At 40.2% G+C, this 16,793-nt stretch overlaps 1 protein-coding gene across 8 annotated transcripts in view; it reads left to right on the forward strand.

Annotated features, from left to right (window-relative positions):
- Positions 1–16,793, forward strand: part of Fbxl4 (F-box and leucine-rich repeat protein 4) — a 76,566-nt gene that overhangs the window by 12,402 nt on the left and 47,371 nt on the right. For 7 of the 8 annotated variants that reach the window (XR_390324.3, XR_881066.3, NR_104378.1 and 4 more), the window contains exons 2-4: positions 5,734–5,843; positions 6,569–7,150; positions 15,980–16,325. Coding sequence is in view for 3 of the 8 variants with exons in the window: in XM_017320233.2 (XP_017175722.1) it covers positions 6,639–7,150; positions 15,980–16,325 (858 nt within the window). In the remaining 5 variants the exon portion in view is untranslated. Of the gene's footprint in view, positions 1–5,733; positions 5,844–6,553; positions 7,151–15,979; positions 16,326–16,793 lie in introns of all 8 variants that reach the window. The other variant, XM_006537953.3, reaches the window with a different exon arrangement.

The following is a 16,793-nucleotide window of genomic DNA, read 5'->3' on the forward strand; positions in this document are numbered from 1 at the left end:
GTAAATCTACCACATTTTCTGTACCCATTCCTTTGTTGAAGGACATTTGGGTTCTTTCCAGCTCCTGGCTATTATAAATAAAGCTGCTATGGACATATTGGAGCCTGTGTCCTTATTACCTGTTGGAGTGTCCTCTGGGTATATGCCCAGGAATGGTATTGCTGGGTCCTCAGCAATTGGAATATTACTATGTCCAATATTCTGAGGAACCACCAGACTGATTTCCAGAGTGGTTGTACCAGCTTACAATCCTAACAATGGCGGAGTCTTTCTCTACATCTTCACCAGCATCTGCTGTCACTTGAGTTTTTGATCTTAGCCATTCTGACTGGTGTGAGGTGGAATCTCAGGGTTGTTTTGATTTGCATTTCTCTGATGACTAAGGATGTTGAACATTTCTTTAGGTGCTTCTCAGCCATTTGGTATTCCTCAGTTGAGAATTCCTTGTTTAGCTCTATATCCCATTTTTATTTATTTTTTTATATTTTTTATTTTGTTTTTTATTAGGTATTTATTTCATTTACATTTCCAGTGCTATCCCAAAAGTCCCACACCTGCTCCCCCACCCACCCACTCCCACTTCTTGGCCCTGGCATTCCCCAGTACTGAGGCAGATAAAGTTTGCACGACCAATGGGCCTCTCTTTCCACTGATGGCCAACTAGGCCATCTTCTGATACATATGCAGCTAGAGACAGCTCTGGGGGGTACTGGGTAGTTCATATTGTTGTTCCACCTATAGGGTTGCAGATCCCTTTAGCTCCTTGGGTACTTTCTCTAGCTCCCCCATTAGGGGCCCTGTGATGCATCCAATAGCTGACTATGAGCATCCACTTCTGTGTTTGCTAGGACCCGGAATAGTCTCACAAGAGACAGCTATATCTGGGTCCTTTCAGCAAAATCTTGCTAGTGTATGCAATGGTGTCAGCGTTTGGAGGCTGCTTATGGGATGGATCCCCGGATATGGCAGTCTCTAGATGGTCCATCCTTTCGTCTCAGCTCCAAACTGTGTCTCTGTACCTCCTTCCATGGGTGTTTTGTTCAACCTAAGATAGCAAAAACTCTTCTCAAGGATAAAAGAACCTCTGGTGGAATCACCATGCCTGACCTACAGCTGCACTACAGAGCAATTGTGATAAAAACTATATGGTACTGGTGTAACAACAGACAAGAAGACCAATGGAATAGAATTGAAGACCCAGAAATGAACCCACACACCTATATCCCATTTTTAACTAGGGTTATTTAGTTCTCTGGAGTCTAACTTCTTGAGTTCTTTGTATATATTGAATATTCGCCCTCTCGCAGTTGTAGGATTGGTAAAGATCTCTTCCCAATCTGTTGGTTGTTGTTTTGTTCTATTGAAAGTGTCTTTTGTCTTACAGAAGGCTTGCCATTTTTATGAGGTTCCATATGTCAGTTCTTTTTTTTTTTTTTTTTTTTTACTTTTTTATTAGGTATTTTCCTCATTTACATTTCCAATGCTACCCAAAAAGTCCCCAATACACTCCCCTCCCCCCCCACTCCCACTTTTTGGCCCTGGCGTTCCCCTGTACTGGGGCATATAAAGTTTGCAAGTCCAATGGGCCTCTCTTTCCACTGATGGCCGACTAGGCCATCTTTTGATATATATGCAGCTAGAGTCAAGAGCTCTGGGGTACTGGTTAGTTCATAATGTTCCACCTATAGGGTTGCAGATCCCTTTAGCTCCTTGGGTACTTTCTCTAGCTCCTCCATTGGGGGCGCTGTGCTCCATCCAATAGCTTACTGTGAGCATCCACTTCTGTGTTTGCTAGGCCCCGGCATAGTCTCACAAGAGACAGCTATATCTGGGTCCTTTCAGCAAAATCTTGCTAGTGTATGCAATGGTGTCAGCGTTTGGACGCTGATTATGGGATGGATCCCTGGATATGGCAGTCTTTAGATGGTCCATCCTTTCTTCACAGCTCCAAACTTTATCTCTGTAACTCTTTCCATGGGTGTTTTGTTCCCAATTCTAAGAAGAGGCACAGTGTCCACACTATGGTCTTTGTTCTTCTTGAGTTTCATGTGTTTAACAAATTGTATCTTATATCTTGTGTATTCTAACTTTTTGGGCTAATATCCACTTATCAGTGAGAACATATTGTGTGAGTTCCTTTGTGATTGTGTTACCTCACTCAGGATGATGCCCTCCAGGTCCATCCATTTGCATAGGAATTTCATAAATTCATTCCTTTTAATAGCTGAGTAGTACTCCATTGTGTAAATGTACCACATTTTCTGTAATCATTCCTCTGTTGAGGGCCATCTGGATCCTTTCCAGCTTCTGGCTATTATAAATAAGGCTGCTATGAACATAGTGGAGCATGTGTCCTTACCGATTGGAACATCTTCTGGATATATGCCCAGGAGAGGTATTGCTGGATCCTCTGGTAGTATTATGTCCAATTTTCTGAGGAACCGCCAAACTGATTTCCAGAGTGGTTGTACAAGCTTGCAATCCCACCAAAAATGGAGTAGTGTTCCTCTTTCTCCACATCCTCGCCAGCATCTGCTGTCACCTGAATTTTTGATCTTAGCCATTCTGACTGGTGCGAGGTGGAATCTCAGGGTTGTTTTGAGTTGCATTTCCCTGATGATTAAGGATGTTGAACATTTTTTCAGGTGCTTCTCTGCCATTCGGTATTCCTCAGGTGAGAATTCTTTGTTCAGTTCATTTTTTTTTTCTTTTTTTTTTTTTCTTTTTTATTTTTTTTTCCATTTTTTATTAGGTATTTAACTCATTTACATTTCCAATGCTATACCAAAAGTCCCCCATATCCACCCACCCCCACCCCCCTGCCCACCCACTCCCCCTTTTTGGCCCTGGTATTCCCCTGTACTGGGGCATATAAAGTTTGCAAGTCCAATGGGCCTCTCTTTCCAGTGATGGCCGACTAGGCCATCTTTTGATATATATGCAGCTAAGAGTCAAGAGCTCCGGGGTTCAGTTCATTTTTTAATGGGGTTATTTGATTTTCTGAAGTCCACCTTCTTGAGTTCTTTATATATGTTGGATATTAGTCCCCTATCTGATTTAGGATAGGTAAAGATCCTTTCCCAATCTGTTGGTGGTCTTTTTGTCTTATTGACGGTGTCTTTTGCCTTGCAGAAGCTTTGCAACTTTATGAGGTCCTATTTATTGATTCTTGATCTTACAGCACAAGCCATTGCTGTTCTATTCAGGAATTTTTCCCCTGTACCTATATCTTCGAGGCTTTTCCCTACTTTCTCCTCTATAAGTTTCAGTGTCTCTGGTTTTATGTGAAGTTCCTTAATCCACTTAGATTTGACCTTAGTACAAGGAGATAGAAATGGATCAATTAGCATTTTTCTACATGATAACCGCCAGTTGTGCCAGCACCATTTGTTGAAAATGCTGTCTTTTTTCCACTGGATGGTTTTTGCTCCCTTGTCAAAGATCAAGTGACCATAGGTGTGTGGGTTCATCTCAGGGTCTTCAATTCTGTTCCATTGGTCTACTTGTCTGTCACTATACCAGTACCATGCAGTTTTGATCACAATTGCTCTGTAGTACAGCTTTAGGTCAGGCATGGTGATTCCACCAGAGGTCCATATGTCAATTCTTGATCTTAGAGCATAAGCTATTGGTATTCTGTTCAGGAAAATTTCCCCTGTGCCCATGTGCTTCATGCTCTTTCCCACTTTCTTTTTTTATTAGTTTCAGTGTATCTGGTTTTATGTGGAGGCCCTTGATCCACTTGGATTTGAGCTTTGTACAAGGAGATAAGAATGGATGGCTTTGCATTCTTCTACATGCTAATTGCCAGTTGAACCAGTACCATTTGTTGAAAATGCTCTCATTTTTCTACTGGATGGTTTTAGCTCCTTTTTCAAAGATCAAGTGATCATAGGTGTATGGGTTCATTTCTGGATCTTCAACTTTATTCCATTGACCTACCTTCCTGTCACTGTACCAATAACATGTAGTGTTTGTTTGTTTGTTTGTTTGTTTGTTTGTTTTTTATCTCAGTTGCTCTGTAGTACAGCTTGAGGTCAGGGATGGTTATTCTACCACAAGTTCTTTTATTGTTGAGAATAGTTTTCTCTATCCTAGGCTTTTTGTTATTCCAGAAGAATTTGCAAATTGCTCTTTCTAACTCTATGAAGAATTGAGTTGGAATTTTGGTGGGGATTTCATTGAATCTGTAGATTGCTTTTGCCAAGATGGCCATTTTTACTATATTAATCCTGCCAATCCATCCATAAGCATGGGAGATCTTTCTATCATCTGAGATCTTCTTCGATATCTTTCTTTAGTGACTTGAAGTTCTTGTCATACAGATATTTCACTTGCTTAGTTAGAGTCACACCAAGGTATTTTATATTTTTTGTGACTATTGTGAAAGGTGTTGTTTCCCTAATTTCTTTGAATAGAGGAAGGCCACTGATTTGTCTCAGTTAATTTTATATAGAGCTACTTTGCTGAAGTTGTTTATCAGGTTTAGGAGTTCTCTTGTGGAATTTTTGGGGTCACTTAAGTATGCTATCATATCCTCTGCAAATAGTGATATTTTGACTTCTTTCTTTCCAATTCGTATCCCTTTGACCTCCTTTTGTTGTCCAATTGCCCTGGCTAGGACTTCAAGCACTATATTGAAAAGGTAGGGAGAGAGTGGGCAGCCTCGTCTAGTCCTTTATTTTAGTGGATTTGCTTTAAGTTTCTCTCTATTTAGTTTGATATTGGCTACTGGTTTGTTGTATATTGCTTTTATTATGTTTAGGTATGGGCCTTGAATTCCTGATCTTTCCAAGATTTTTATCATGAAGAGGCATTGGATTTTGTCAAATGACTGCTCAGCATCTAATGAAATGATCATATGGGTTTTTTTTCTTTGAGTTTATTTATGTAGTGGATTACATTGGTGGGTTTCTGCATATTGAACAATCCCTGAATCCCAGGGATGAAGCCTACTTGATCATGATGGATGATTGTTTTCATGTGTTCTTGGACTTGGTGTATGAGAATTTTATTGAGTATTTTTCCATCGATATTCATAAGGGAAATTGGTCTGAAGTTCTCTTTCTTTGTTGGGTCTTTTTGTGGTTTAGGTATGAGAGTAATTGTGGCTTCATAGAATGAATTGATGATAGACAAGGCCATCTTCTGCTACATATAAGCTGGAGCCATGGGTCCCTCCATGTGTGCTCTTTGGTTGGTAGTTTAGTTCCTGGGAGCTCTAGGGGGTCTGATTGGTTAATATTATTGTTCTTCCTATGGGTTGCAAACCCCTTCAGCTCTGTCAGTCCTTTCTCTAACTCCTCCATTGGGGACCCTGTGCTCAGTCCAATGGTTGCCTAAGAGCATCCACCTCTATATTTGTCAGGCTCTGGCAGAGACTCTCAGGAGACAGCTGTATCAGGCTTCTTTCAGAAATTTAATTTAAAAACAGTGTTTGGCTCTCCTAAATATTTCTTCAGGAATAGATTGAAGCAAAACAATAGGTTTGAAACCTCCAGAAAAGTATGGTTTATTATATTTTTATCAGATTCTGATAAACAAAAATTTAAAAATTATTAGTTCAGAATTGTCGACAAATGCTAAGAAATATAGCCTAGTAGGAAAATTATTTTATGCTTTTTATTTTATGGCTTTTCTATCAGTATGCCAAACTTTGGTCAATGTACTTCTCTTTAGCTATTTTGAATTCTTAACTTAAAACTAAAACTGTTTGTTTAAACTTTGTTTCAGGCTGTCTCATCTCAGCATCTGTAGGTGAAAGCAGCATGCATGTTTCAGACACGTGGATGGGCACCAACTCCTGTGCTTCCCGTGTGTGTCAGGTGACCTGTCAAGCCAGGGTGAGCGATTCCTAAGAGTGTGTGGCAACAAATTAGTTGCCAGGTAGCTGAGAACTGCCCTAACAAATAATGCTAAGGGTATAGATTAAATGCCATCTGTTGATCTGTGATATGTAAGGCAGTTAATTTCCTTGGTCTAATTAACTGTCATCTCGAAAAACTGTATTTCCATGATGTGGAATCTGTACATAGCATGTTTGGGAGAATCAAATAATTAATCACAGGGAATCATAGGACCCTGGTGTTGGTTCAGTAGGTAAAGGTGCTTGCTGTGCCTAACAATAGAGGATTGTTCCTTAGAATGTGAAAGTATGTCAGTGCCTGAGATGAGCTGAGGTAAAAGTAATGTTTGTAGTCTACGATATATTTTAAATAACATTAATTTTAAAAGTTCAAGTAGTTGATATTTCTTGAGTGATGGTTATTTTATATAAAATATGACTTCGAGATTCATATGTCTTCCATTGCCATCAGCAATTTGTTCCCCCTTTAGCATAAAGTTATATATGTCAGTTTCTTACAAATTATATTAGGTACATTGTTTATGGCAGAGATCATATTTATAGTTGACAACTTACATTTTCAGATTTTATTTTGGGAAATGACACTGGGGATAATGCCTCTTTGTTGCTATATCCATGCATTTCTTTCTTTCTTTTCTTTTCTTCTTTTTTTTTCTTTGCTTATTTAAATTATTTTACTTCACCAAGCCATTCATTTTGTAGACCATCCTTCAGAGTTCATGCATCTCACCGAGGACACCTGACCTTTTGAAGCTTCATAATTCACGACTAGATGTCACCAGTCTTTCCCATGTTAACAGTTCTGACCATGTTTTATTATATGTGCCTTCGGCGTCGAGCCAGGACAGCTACAAGAGGAGATATGATGAACAGCCATAGGACTATAGTGTCAAACAGCCGGACTTCCCCTCTCAATGCAGAGGTGGTCCAGTATGCTAAAGAAGTGGTGGATTTCAGTTCCCATTACGGCAGTGAGAACAGTATGTCCTATACCATGTGGAATTTGGCAGGTGTACCAAATGTCTTCCCAAGTTCTGGTGACTTCACGCAGACGGCTGTGTTTCGAACTTATGGGACGTGGTGGGATCAGTGTCCTAGTGCTTCCTTGCCATTCAGAAGGACACCGTCCAGTTTCCAGAGCCAGGACTATGTGGAACTGACTTTTGAGCAGCAAGTGTACCCCACGGCTGTCCATGTGCTGGAGACTTACCATCCTGGAGCAGTCATCAGAATTCTGGCCTGCTCAGCAAATCCCTACTCCCCAAATCCTCCAGCTGAAGTAAGGTAAGACTCATTCTCTCATTCTTAGTGACCCAGGTCGTGTGGATAGAAGGCTGAGCTGGTCAGCACTGGAGTGTTTTGGTTTGATTTGGTTTTTTGTTTATCTTTTTTCTTTTTGGCAGCATCCTCTTAAGTCACTTAGATACCTCTGGTTTTGAGATTTCTTTTCTTAATGTCCTGATGAAGAAGAGAGATCACGCACATGAAAATTTAATGTATATTTTCTTCCTAAAACACCACACATTATACTCATAGATTGTGTTGTTTGCTTATCATGGAGTTTACTGTACATGAAAGGCATAGTTTGAGGTAATGGGAATATGGTGCAATCTGCAGTGTCACTAAGTATTAGAACTTCTAAACTTACTTTAAAGCCAACATCATGCTGCTGTTTTAAAATACTTTTAAGTACAACTCAAGATACTCCTATAGCGTGAAGCTGTCGAGAGGTCTTTAGGAGATTAGCATTGATGTTAGGTGAATGCTTTCATAGTCAACACGATCATTTAAAAATACATGCTAAGTTTGACTGAATTGCTGAGTTCCCCCTGGAAGTCTGTTTCCATCATTAACCTGTAGAGCAGCCCCATGACTCTTGCTTTGTAGAGTTCTTTGTGTGTGTGTGTGTGTGTGTGTGTGTGTATGTGAGATGATCATGTAGGCCACTTGTCTAAAGGTATGGAATGCAGCCATGCATACATGTCCTTTCCATGTGCCTGTGACCTATCCTTTCTACCCAGAGAAAAACCACTTGGTATTATTTCCATGTCTCTGTAGATACAAGTGAATAAATATAATATTCTTCTTCATCCATACAATAATTAGTGCTCAGGTTGTTTTGTAGCCGACTTGTTTCACTATGTAGCAGTGAAGCAGACCACGCGTTGCTTTTTTCCTGTAGCTGCATGTAAAGTGTCCCATCTGTGTGCCCTGTTAATTTACTACTCCTTAGCTGATGGGTGCTTAGCTTTTGCCACTCTTCTGCTATCGTAAACATTAATGCAGAGAAGAAAGTTTCCATTCATCACTTCACTTCTCTGTAAGTCTTTGTGTGAGATAGATGCCCCCAGAAGAATTGCTTGGCCAAAGAGACATGTATTTGTATGGAGCCAGATTTCCCTCTAAAGGGTCTATGCCTGTTTATATTACCACAAGAAATGTAAATGTGGGCAAGCTTTGCTGAAATGCTCACAGTGTTAATACCTTTCATAGTTTTGTAATTAATTTGGTGAAAATGTTTTTGTTATTTTTATTAAGATTCTTTGTCTCTGAGGTTGAATAGCTTTTCCTATATCAAGGCACCATTTATGTATCCTTTCCTTTGATTATCTGATCATTTGTGTATTCTTTTGTTACTTGTTGATCTCTCCATTTTAGATCTTCATGTTAATATTAGGAGACGCCGTCATTGAACATTTTAGTGTCTATCATGTGCTGTGTGGTTTTGTGCCTGTTGAGGATGCATCAACAATGTACATAATAAAAACCTTTGCCCTGTGAGCTCGTTCTAGCTGACAGTGCTTCACAGGCACCCTTCACAGGTACCAGTGAATTGTGGGGCCCCAGCAGGTAGTGTAGGAGAGGTGAAGCACAGGGCAGCCCCCCCACCCCCAACACACACACACTGCTGGCTGGCCTCTCTGTCCTGAGTGCCAAGGAACATGTTTCAACCCTGCCAAGAAACAAATACAGAGGTCAGCTCAACTATTGCTGGAAATTGCTTTGATAATTTATTGTGTATAGTGTTGTTAATAAATTATTAAAAACACAAAACCATCATCTTATATACAGACTTCTTTCCTGAAAGGAAAAAACTAACTGCAGGAATTTGGACAGAATCTTTTCTCATGTGGGAATTATTTATAATATTCTGTCATTCTTTATCATCCTTATAAAGTTACCCACATTTTAAACACTGTGAACAGATCTGAGATTTATGACACAGACGAGGCCTTTTCTCTCATCCCAGGTACTGCTGCATAGCTGATTTCATTGTGTAATATTAAAACTTAATTTGTAGATGCCTCTGATTTGCTTTATTGATTTTAGCTTTATTTCTCAGAAAACACCATTAAAGTTTAGGAGAAAAGGCATCAGATGAGTGTGTGTTCCTGCAAAACAAAACCTCTGTTTTGTTTTGGTTTTTGGAGACAGTTTCAGCCCCACGCTGTCCTGGAACTCACAGCAGTCCCCCTCCTCCTTCCTCTCAGTGCTGGGATTACTTAGCTCCAAGAAGGCATTTTTAAGTGTTACTGATTGTGAGCTTAAGAGATGCTTCATCATCTAAAAGGAAGATTAAAAGGTTCTTACAGATTCAGTAACTGTTAATGTTTTGGTGAGTTTCTTTAGACAGTGGGAAACATTCATTGGGCATCCTTTCTCTGCTGGGAACAAAACAAAGAACCACACAAAGATGGCTTTTGTTCTGAGCTACAAACCACCCTGGAAGTGGACTGTGACATTTAAGGGACATGTCCTGGCTAGGGGAAGCCAATGTGCCTGTGGCTCTCGGAACGTCAATAGAGTGGTTTCCTCAAGGAAGTGAATTCACTCAGGTTGAGGGTGGCTCAGCTGGAGGGCTAGGAAAAGTGGAGAAGGATGACACCTTCCAAGCTTAGATCAGAGTTGAAGAAGTGAGAGAAGCCCAAGCTCCATTAGGGGCAGCAAAATAAGATGGATTGAAGACGTAAACTAGGGGTTTCTGGAATTAGAGATCTCAGAGCTGACTTGGCACTGGCTTTCTAGAAGCTACAGTGAGACTCATGTGTAGTCATTTACTGTGGAAGATACCAACAAGGAGAGGGGACATTCAGAAGAGAAGGGTACAATTCTGTGTGGTTTCATCTCCTATTCCAGCCTGACTACCTGTCAGTCCTAGCATGGGCTGTAGGAATAGAACGAGGACCGACAAACCTGGCTACATGCTGCTCAGGAGCCCAGGATAGTTTTCTTAACAGGCTGGCAGATGAATGTTCCAGGGAGCAAACCAGAACTGTCTGGAGGATAAATACAAGACACCAGGGTCTGCGAGTGGGAGAAAGGAGTCAGCTACTGCCAACTATATTATATGGTAATTGACAGAGCATTCACTTTGCTTAATACACAGGCATTAGAAGACAAATGAAGGAGCAATACCATTTATCACCAAATTACTACCACTTATATCCAATTAACATGAGTCTTGAATGAAGAACAATTTTACAGTAATGTGTGTATCTTTGTGTATATGTAAGAAGGTACAGTTTCTTTCCTTGTAGTTGGGAGAGCTCTGGACTGTTGCCGTATATTTAACTGAATACTTTTGTGGCATTTAGGAGTTGAAACGAGTTCGAGAGTGTTGGAGAGTTCAGGAATTTTATGTAGGAAATGAGCTTCCTATTGTCTTAAACATTCAAAGATATAAAAGCCATGCTTTCATAGTTTTTGTGACTTTGTTAGCCAACAGTATAGGAAATCACAGGCAGTTCTACTGATTTTGGTGTCTTTTTGGCTTTTTGCTTAGTGCTTCTTAAAGGAAAAGGAAAGAGGTAGAACAAAGTGATCTGTGGCTGAGGATTGGAGAATAGGCTGGCTCAGGGTCACACTTTAGAAGAGAGAGAAAGAAGGTGAGGAGGAAGGCAGAAAATGACAAATTGATGTCGTACTAACGCAACCAGGATAATGTTATTTGGGGAGTAATGTTTACTGATTTGCTTCTTTGTTTTTCCAGCGCTCAAAACACTTTGATAAATCAGTGACATTAGGAAAGCCGAGCAGCAGTGGCTGCCATGGAAGAATTTCCTGCCAAAGGAAGTTGCTTAAGCAGTGGTTTCATGAATTGCCGAATCCTGGTTCCCTTAACCTTGTAGACCTGGGATGGTGATTTTATCAAGAAGTCAGAATTGAAAGACCAGGCCTTTCACACAGAATGGCAGCGTGTTACTTTCTAGTTAGTGATGGGCTGGACTGTTGTCTCTTAAGAACAAAGGCAAGCCCTTTTATTTGATGGGTTTTGTTTTTAGTCTTCAGAAGAGAATCTTCAAAAGATATCAGATAAGGGGGTGGTATTTATGGTTATAGAAGCTGTACGAGTCCCCCTGTTAATGTGGCTTGTTTTGTGGTTTATGGCGTCCTTGGGGATGAGGTTACTAGAATTCCCGTGGGGGAATCTACTTCTGAGTGTATCCAAAGGGAAGGAAATCACCTCCCCAAAGCGGCTGTACTCCCGTGTCCTCCGCAGCACTGTCCACAATAGCTCAATATAGATTCAGCCTCAGTGCCCATCAGCAGAGGAATTGATAAAGTAAATGCAGCATGTCTGCTCAATGGATATTAGCCAACAGTAAAGAAGTATACAATTTTTGTCATTTGCAGCAAAATGGGTGGGCATTACGCGTTCTTCAGTTAAGTGGAATAAGCCTGACATAGAGAGACCAGCATCCCATGTTCTTTCTCATGTTGGAGTAGTTCAGGAATTGTATGTAGGAAATGAGCTTCCTAAGTCTTAAACAGTCAAAGATTTAAAAGCCATGCTTTCGTAGTTCTTGTGACTTTGTTAGCCAACAGCATAGGAAGTCACAAAATAAGAACAACCTAAAAGGAGACTAGCGACTGTTAGAGATTGAGATTACTATTATGGGGGTAAGGGGTAGATTAGGAAGCCTATGTTTCATCACTGTATATTGCATACAAATTTGAAATATCACATCAAATTCCCTGAAAAGAAAAAAAATTTAAAAGAATTCTCACTGAACTTATGCTTTGATTCTTGATGGTAGGAATGGACCATAGATTCCTTCTCTTTTCTCTCAGGGTTGGGGCTGTATGTTCTTCTTAGTTCCTTTTTGGCATATGTAAAGACTATCAGAATGCATATCAGTGGCTTCCTCTTTTAGATTTCTTCTTGAGTTTTATAAAATTGTGTCTATTGCAGTTTCTATACGCCTTACTCTAGTTATTTTTACTTAGGGTCAAGGAACTAAATAGTCTGTTATATAATGGAAACAGTATTATTAGATACTATGCCAAAAATTTAAGTATTAACCAGTGAATTATAAATTCCATCATCAGGAGATATGGCTCACTTTGACATTAGAGATTACAGTAAACAGTTGTGATCCTTTCAGTGGTCATTCTTTTATTCTGCATGCTATAAGCTCTTTGGGAAGCAATTTTTAAAATATTATATATTGAGAGTTAAAATATACTTTCTTCCCCTTTTATTAAAATAGATTCTTTTCTCATACAATACACTCTGATTTCAGTTTCCTCTCCCTCTGTGCCTCCCAGTTCTTCCCCACCTCCCTGTTATCTGGATCCACTCCTTTTGTTTCCAATCATCAAAAGAATAGGCTTCTAGGAGATAATTATAAAAGTATAACAAAATAAAATATAGTACAATAAGATGGAACTATCTTATCAAAGTTTGAGAAGAAAAATCAACAGAAGGCAAAGAGCCTAGAAGAAGGTACAGGAATCAGAGATCTACTTGTTTGCACACTCAGGAATCCTATAAAAACACTAAACTGGAAGTCATAATATATATGCTGAGGACCCAGTGCCAACTCGTGCAAGCCTGGTGCATGCTGCCCCAGTCTGTGTTAGTTCATATGAGTTTTGTTCATGTGAATTCAGAGAGATTTTTTTCTTGGTGTTCTCCATCTCCTGTGGCTCTTGCATTCTTTCTATATCCTCTTCTCAGTGTTCTCTGAGTTCTGAGGGGAGAGATTTGATGGAAAATCCCATTTATGGATGAGTGTTACAAGGTGTCTGTCTGTCTGTCTGTCTGTCTGTCTGTCTCTCTCCCTCTATCTCTCATTTCTGGCTGTGGGTCTTTGTATTTGTTCCCATCTAGTTTAGCAGGAAGCTTGTCTGATGGTGGCTGAACAAGGCACTGATCTATGCGTATAATTGGAGCTCTTTTATCACTACCTTTTATTTTAGACCAGTAGTATATAGTTCTACCCTAGGTTTTTGGGCTATCTAGTCTCACGTTCTTCCAACTTCTAAGCAGTGTTGGGTATGGATTCTATTATGTGGAGTGGACCTTAAATCAAATCAGTTATTGGTTAATCACTTCCACAAGCTTTGTGCCATCATTGCCTTAGCAAATCTTATAGGCTGAACAGCATTGTACATCAAAGGGGTTATGGATAACTTGGTTTATCTTTTGATAGCATGAAGAGTTATTTCCTGTACCAAAGATGTTAGAACATAGGGGTGAAGGCTGTATGTAGGCGCCAGCTCAACTTCTCCATGTTCAATGAGTTGTGTAGGTTCTGCAATGGGACCTGGCTGTCAAAGCAAAATTTTGTCTTGGAAGCAGCCTGGGTTATTTGGGGTTCCTGTGGAGCCCTTTTGGCCAACAGCACAATTTGATGTAACCTAATTCCTTTGGTAACAAGAGTTAGCCAGTTAATTCTCTGTCTCCCCATTATTTGGTGATATTATTTAGATTGACTTCCGTTTTAGGGTTTTACTGCTGTGAAGAGACACCATGACCAAATCAACTCTTATCAAGGACAGCATTTAATTGGAGCTGGCTTTTGGTTTCAGAGGTTCAGTCCATTATTACCATGACAGGAGGCATGGCAGCATCCAGGCAGAGACAGTGCTGGAGAAGGAAGTGAGAGTTCTGTATCTTGATCTAAGGGCAGGCAGCCCGAAGGGGACTATCTTCCACAGGCAGCCAGGAGGAGGGCCTCTTCCACAGAAGTGAAGCTTGAACATAGGACCTCAACATCCACCCCCACAGTTATGCATTTCCTCCAACAAAGTTGCACCTATTCCAACAAGGACACACCTCCTAATAGTATTACTTCTTGTAGGCCAAGCATTCAAACATATGAGTCTATGGAGGCCAAATGTATTCAAGGCATAACACCTTCATATATGTATATATTTTAGGAAATCACTGCTGTACTAGTTTTTCCATACTACTCCTCAAATGACAGTTGTAGTTGTCTTTCCCTGTATTCTCTCCTTTGTTTCCCCATAGGTCACCATGTCATGCACTCTTTCAGTTCCCCATTATTCATAATTATCAGTTCTATTTCCTTGTACTATTTGTACACTCTAGTCCCTTACACTATACTTATTCTCTGAGTATCTGTGGACTGTAGCTTGCTTATCACTAACTAAACCATAATATTCACATGTGGTTTGAATAGGAAAGGTCCCCAAAGTCTCATCTATTTTAATTTTTGGTCATTAGGGAGCAGAAGTACTTTAAATAGACTAGGAGATGTAGCCATGGATAGGTATGGTCTTGTTGGAGGAAGTGTGTCACTGGGGGTGGGGGGGGGGGGCAGGATTTGGGATTTCAGAAGCTCAAACCAGGCCCAGTGGCTCTCTCTCTTCCTGCTGCCTGCCAATCTAGATGTAGAACTCTCGGCTCCTTCTCCTGAACCATGACTGCCTACAGACTGCCATGCTTCCTGCCTTGATGATAATGATCTAAACCTCTGAAACTGAGGACAACCCCCCAATTAAACTCTTTCTAAGAGTTGGCATGGGTATGATATCCCTCCACAGCGTTAGAACATTGGCTAAGATACCACATGATCTGAGGAAGAGATAAAGATCTGCAGGAGTCAGAATATAATATTTTTAATTTTTAAAGCTAAGTTGAAATATTGGACAGGAGAAAATGACATTCTGTTGTTATATGTTAGATACTTGTTAAATTTTATGGATATAGGTGTGACTAAAAGAATAAAATATGGCAATTCAGGATAAGGGCATATAAGACAATTTCCTGAATATCTAGACTGCATTTTAAAAATAGGAAAACATTGCTTGTAGGCTGAGAGATGGCTGAGTCCGTAAAGTGCTTGAGGACATGAGTTTCATTCCCAGGTCCCATATGAAACAGTAGGACATTGTCTTTATTAGGGTTCCCATTGCTGTGAAGCAACACCATAACCAAGGCAACTCTTATAAAGGACAGCAGTTAATTGGGGCTGGCTTACAGGTTCAGTGGTTCAATATCATCATGGCAGAAAGTATAGCAGCATCCAGGCAGGCATGGTGTGGGAGGAGCTGAGAGTTCTACATCTTGATACAAAGGCATACAGAACTGGCTTCCATGCAGCTAGAGAAAGGTCTCAAAGCCCACCTGCAATGTGACTTCCTCCAACAAGGCGACATCTATTCCAATAAGACCATACCTCCTAGTAGTGCCACTCCCAGCACCAAGCATATTGAAATTGTAATAGGCATGGTGGTGTACACTTGTAAGCTCAGTGTGGGCAGAGGTAGAGACAGACTTAACAACAACAAAACCACAACCCAAAGCAAACCAAGGTAAATGGTGCACGAGGAATGTCCCTCCTGGTTGTCCTCCTCTGGTCTTCATGCAAGTGCTCCTGCACACGTCCTCCCCACACGGAAGGAACATGGGATTTTGAGCTTTCATGGGGCCAATAACGGAAATAAAAATGCTGAAGAGGAGATACCTGTGGAGTAAGAAGATCAGCTTTGCTTCTGAGTTAGCTGAGAATCTGCTTTATTATGTGTGCTTTTTTTCCTTTTTATAGTCAGGGTTTATTATTCTGTAAAACTGAATTTGATTCTTAAGACATCTTTTGTAACTATTGATTCTAGTCTTTAGCCAATGTGAAATCTTTGGAAAAACATAGAACTTTTAGATGGCTTGTAGAAATATTTTTAAGAGAGATATATGACATTGAGGTTTTTTCAGTTTAAAAAATAATATTCTGGAAGTGAGTCTGGTGTTTGGTTCTTTTCACCTTATTTGGTCACTTTATTTCACACTGTTCTAGTGGGGTAGAGGAGTGTTCCCTAAGTGGTAGCTCTTATTCTAAACTGTGGGGACGTTTCTTTCTTTGGCAGATGGGAGATTCTTTGGTCAGAGAGACCTATGAAGGTGAATGCTTCCCAGGCTCGTCAGTTTAAACCTTGTATTAAGCAAATAAATTTCCCTACAAACCTCATACGACTGGAAGTCAATAGTTCTCTTCTGGATTATTACACCGAACTAGATGCAGTTGTGCTGCATGGTACGAAGGACAAGCCACTGCTCTCTCTCAAGACTGCTCTTGTAGACATGAATGATCTAGAAGATGACGACTATGAAGAGAAGGATGGCTGTGAGATGGATGCTCTTAACAAAAAGTTTAGCAGTGCTGCCCTTGGGGATGGGCCACATAATGGGTATTTTGACAAACTACCATATGAGGTAAGCCAAATTAGTTGCAGTATTAAATATAACATTCCTGGGGTTTAATGCTTTGCCAACCTTAGTCTATATTCTATCTGTAAGTTTTGGCCTAGGCTGCCCAGTATCCCTAAGAAACTCGTTTGATACCTGGTGTGAAATCTTATTTTCAGTGTGTCTGTCTTCTTAGGGAGCCCTTCTGGGGTTATTTAACCTTCCTAGCTCCAGACATCAAATGCGAGAACTCGGTAGCTATGTGATGTCAAAATCTCTCCCCACTTGTTTCTAACACCCTGGGGTCGGGTAGACCAGGTATTTATGCCTCCCTTTGAAAACAATTGTGTGATGTTAAAAACAATATGGTTAGTTTTTAAATGAAAATTTTAGACCTGGATAACCCCTCTAGATATTATTCTTATAAATTGATGGGTGTTTTACTTTCCAGTATAATGATATAAGTAGCTAATCTCAAATGGAATGATTAGGCAG

This window comes from Mus musculus, chromosome 4 (genome assembly GCF_000001635.26).
Source record: "Mus musculus strain C57BL/6J chromosome 4, GRCm38.p6 C57BL/6J".
Taxonomy (NCBI): domain Eukaryota; kingdom Metazoa; phylum Chordata; class Mammalia; order Rodentia; family Muridae; genus Mus; species Mus musculus.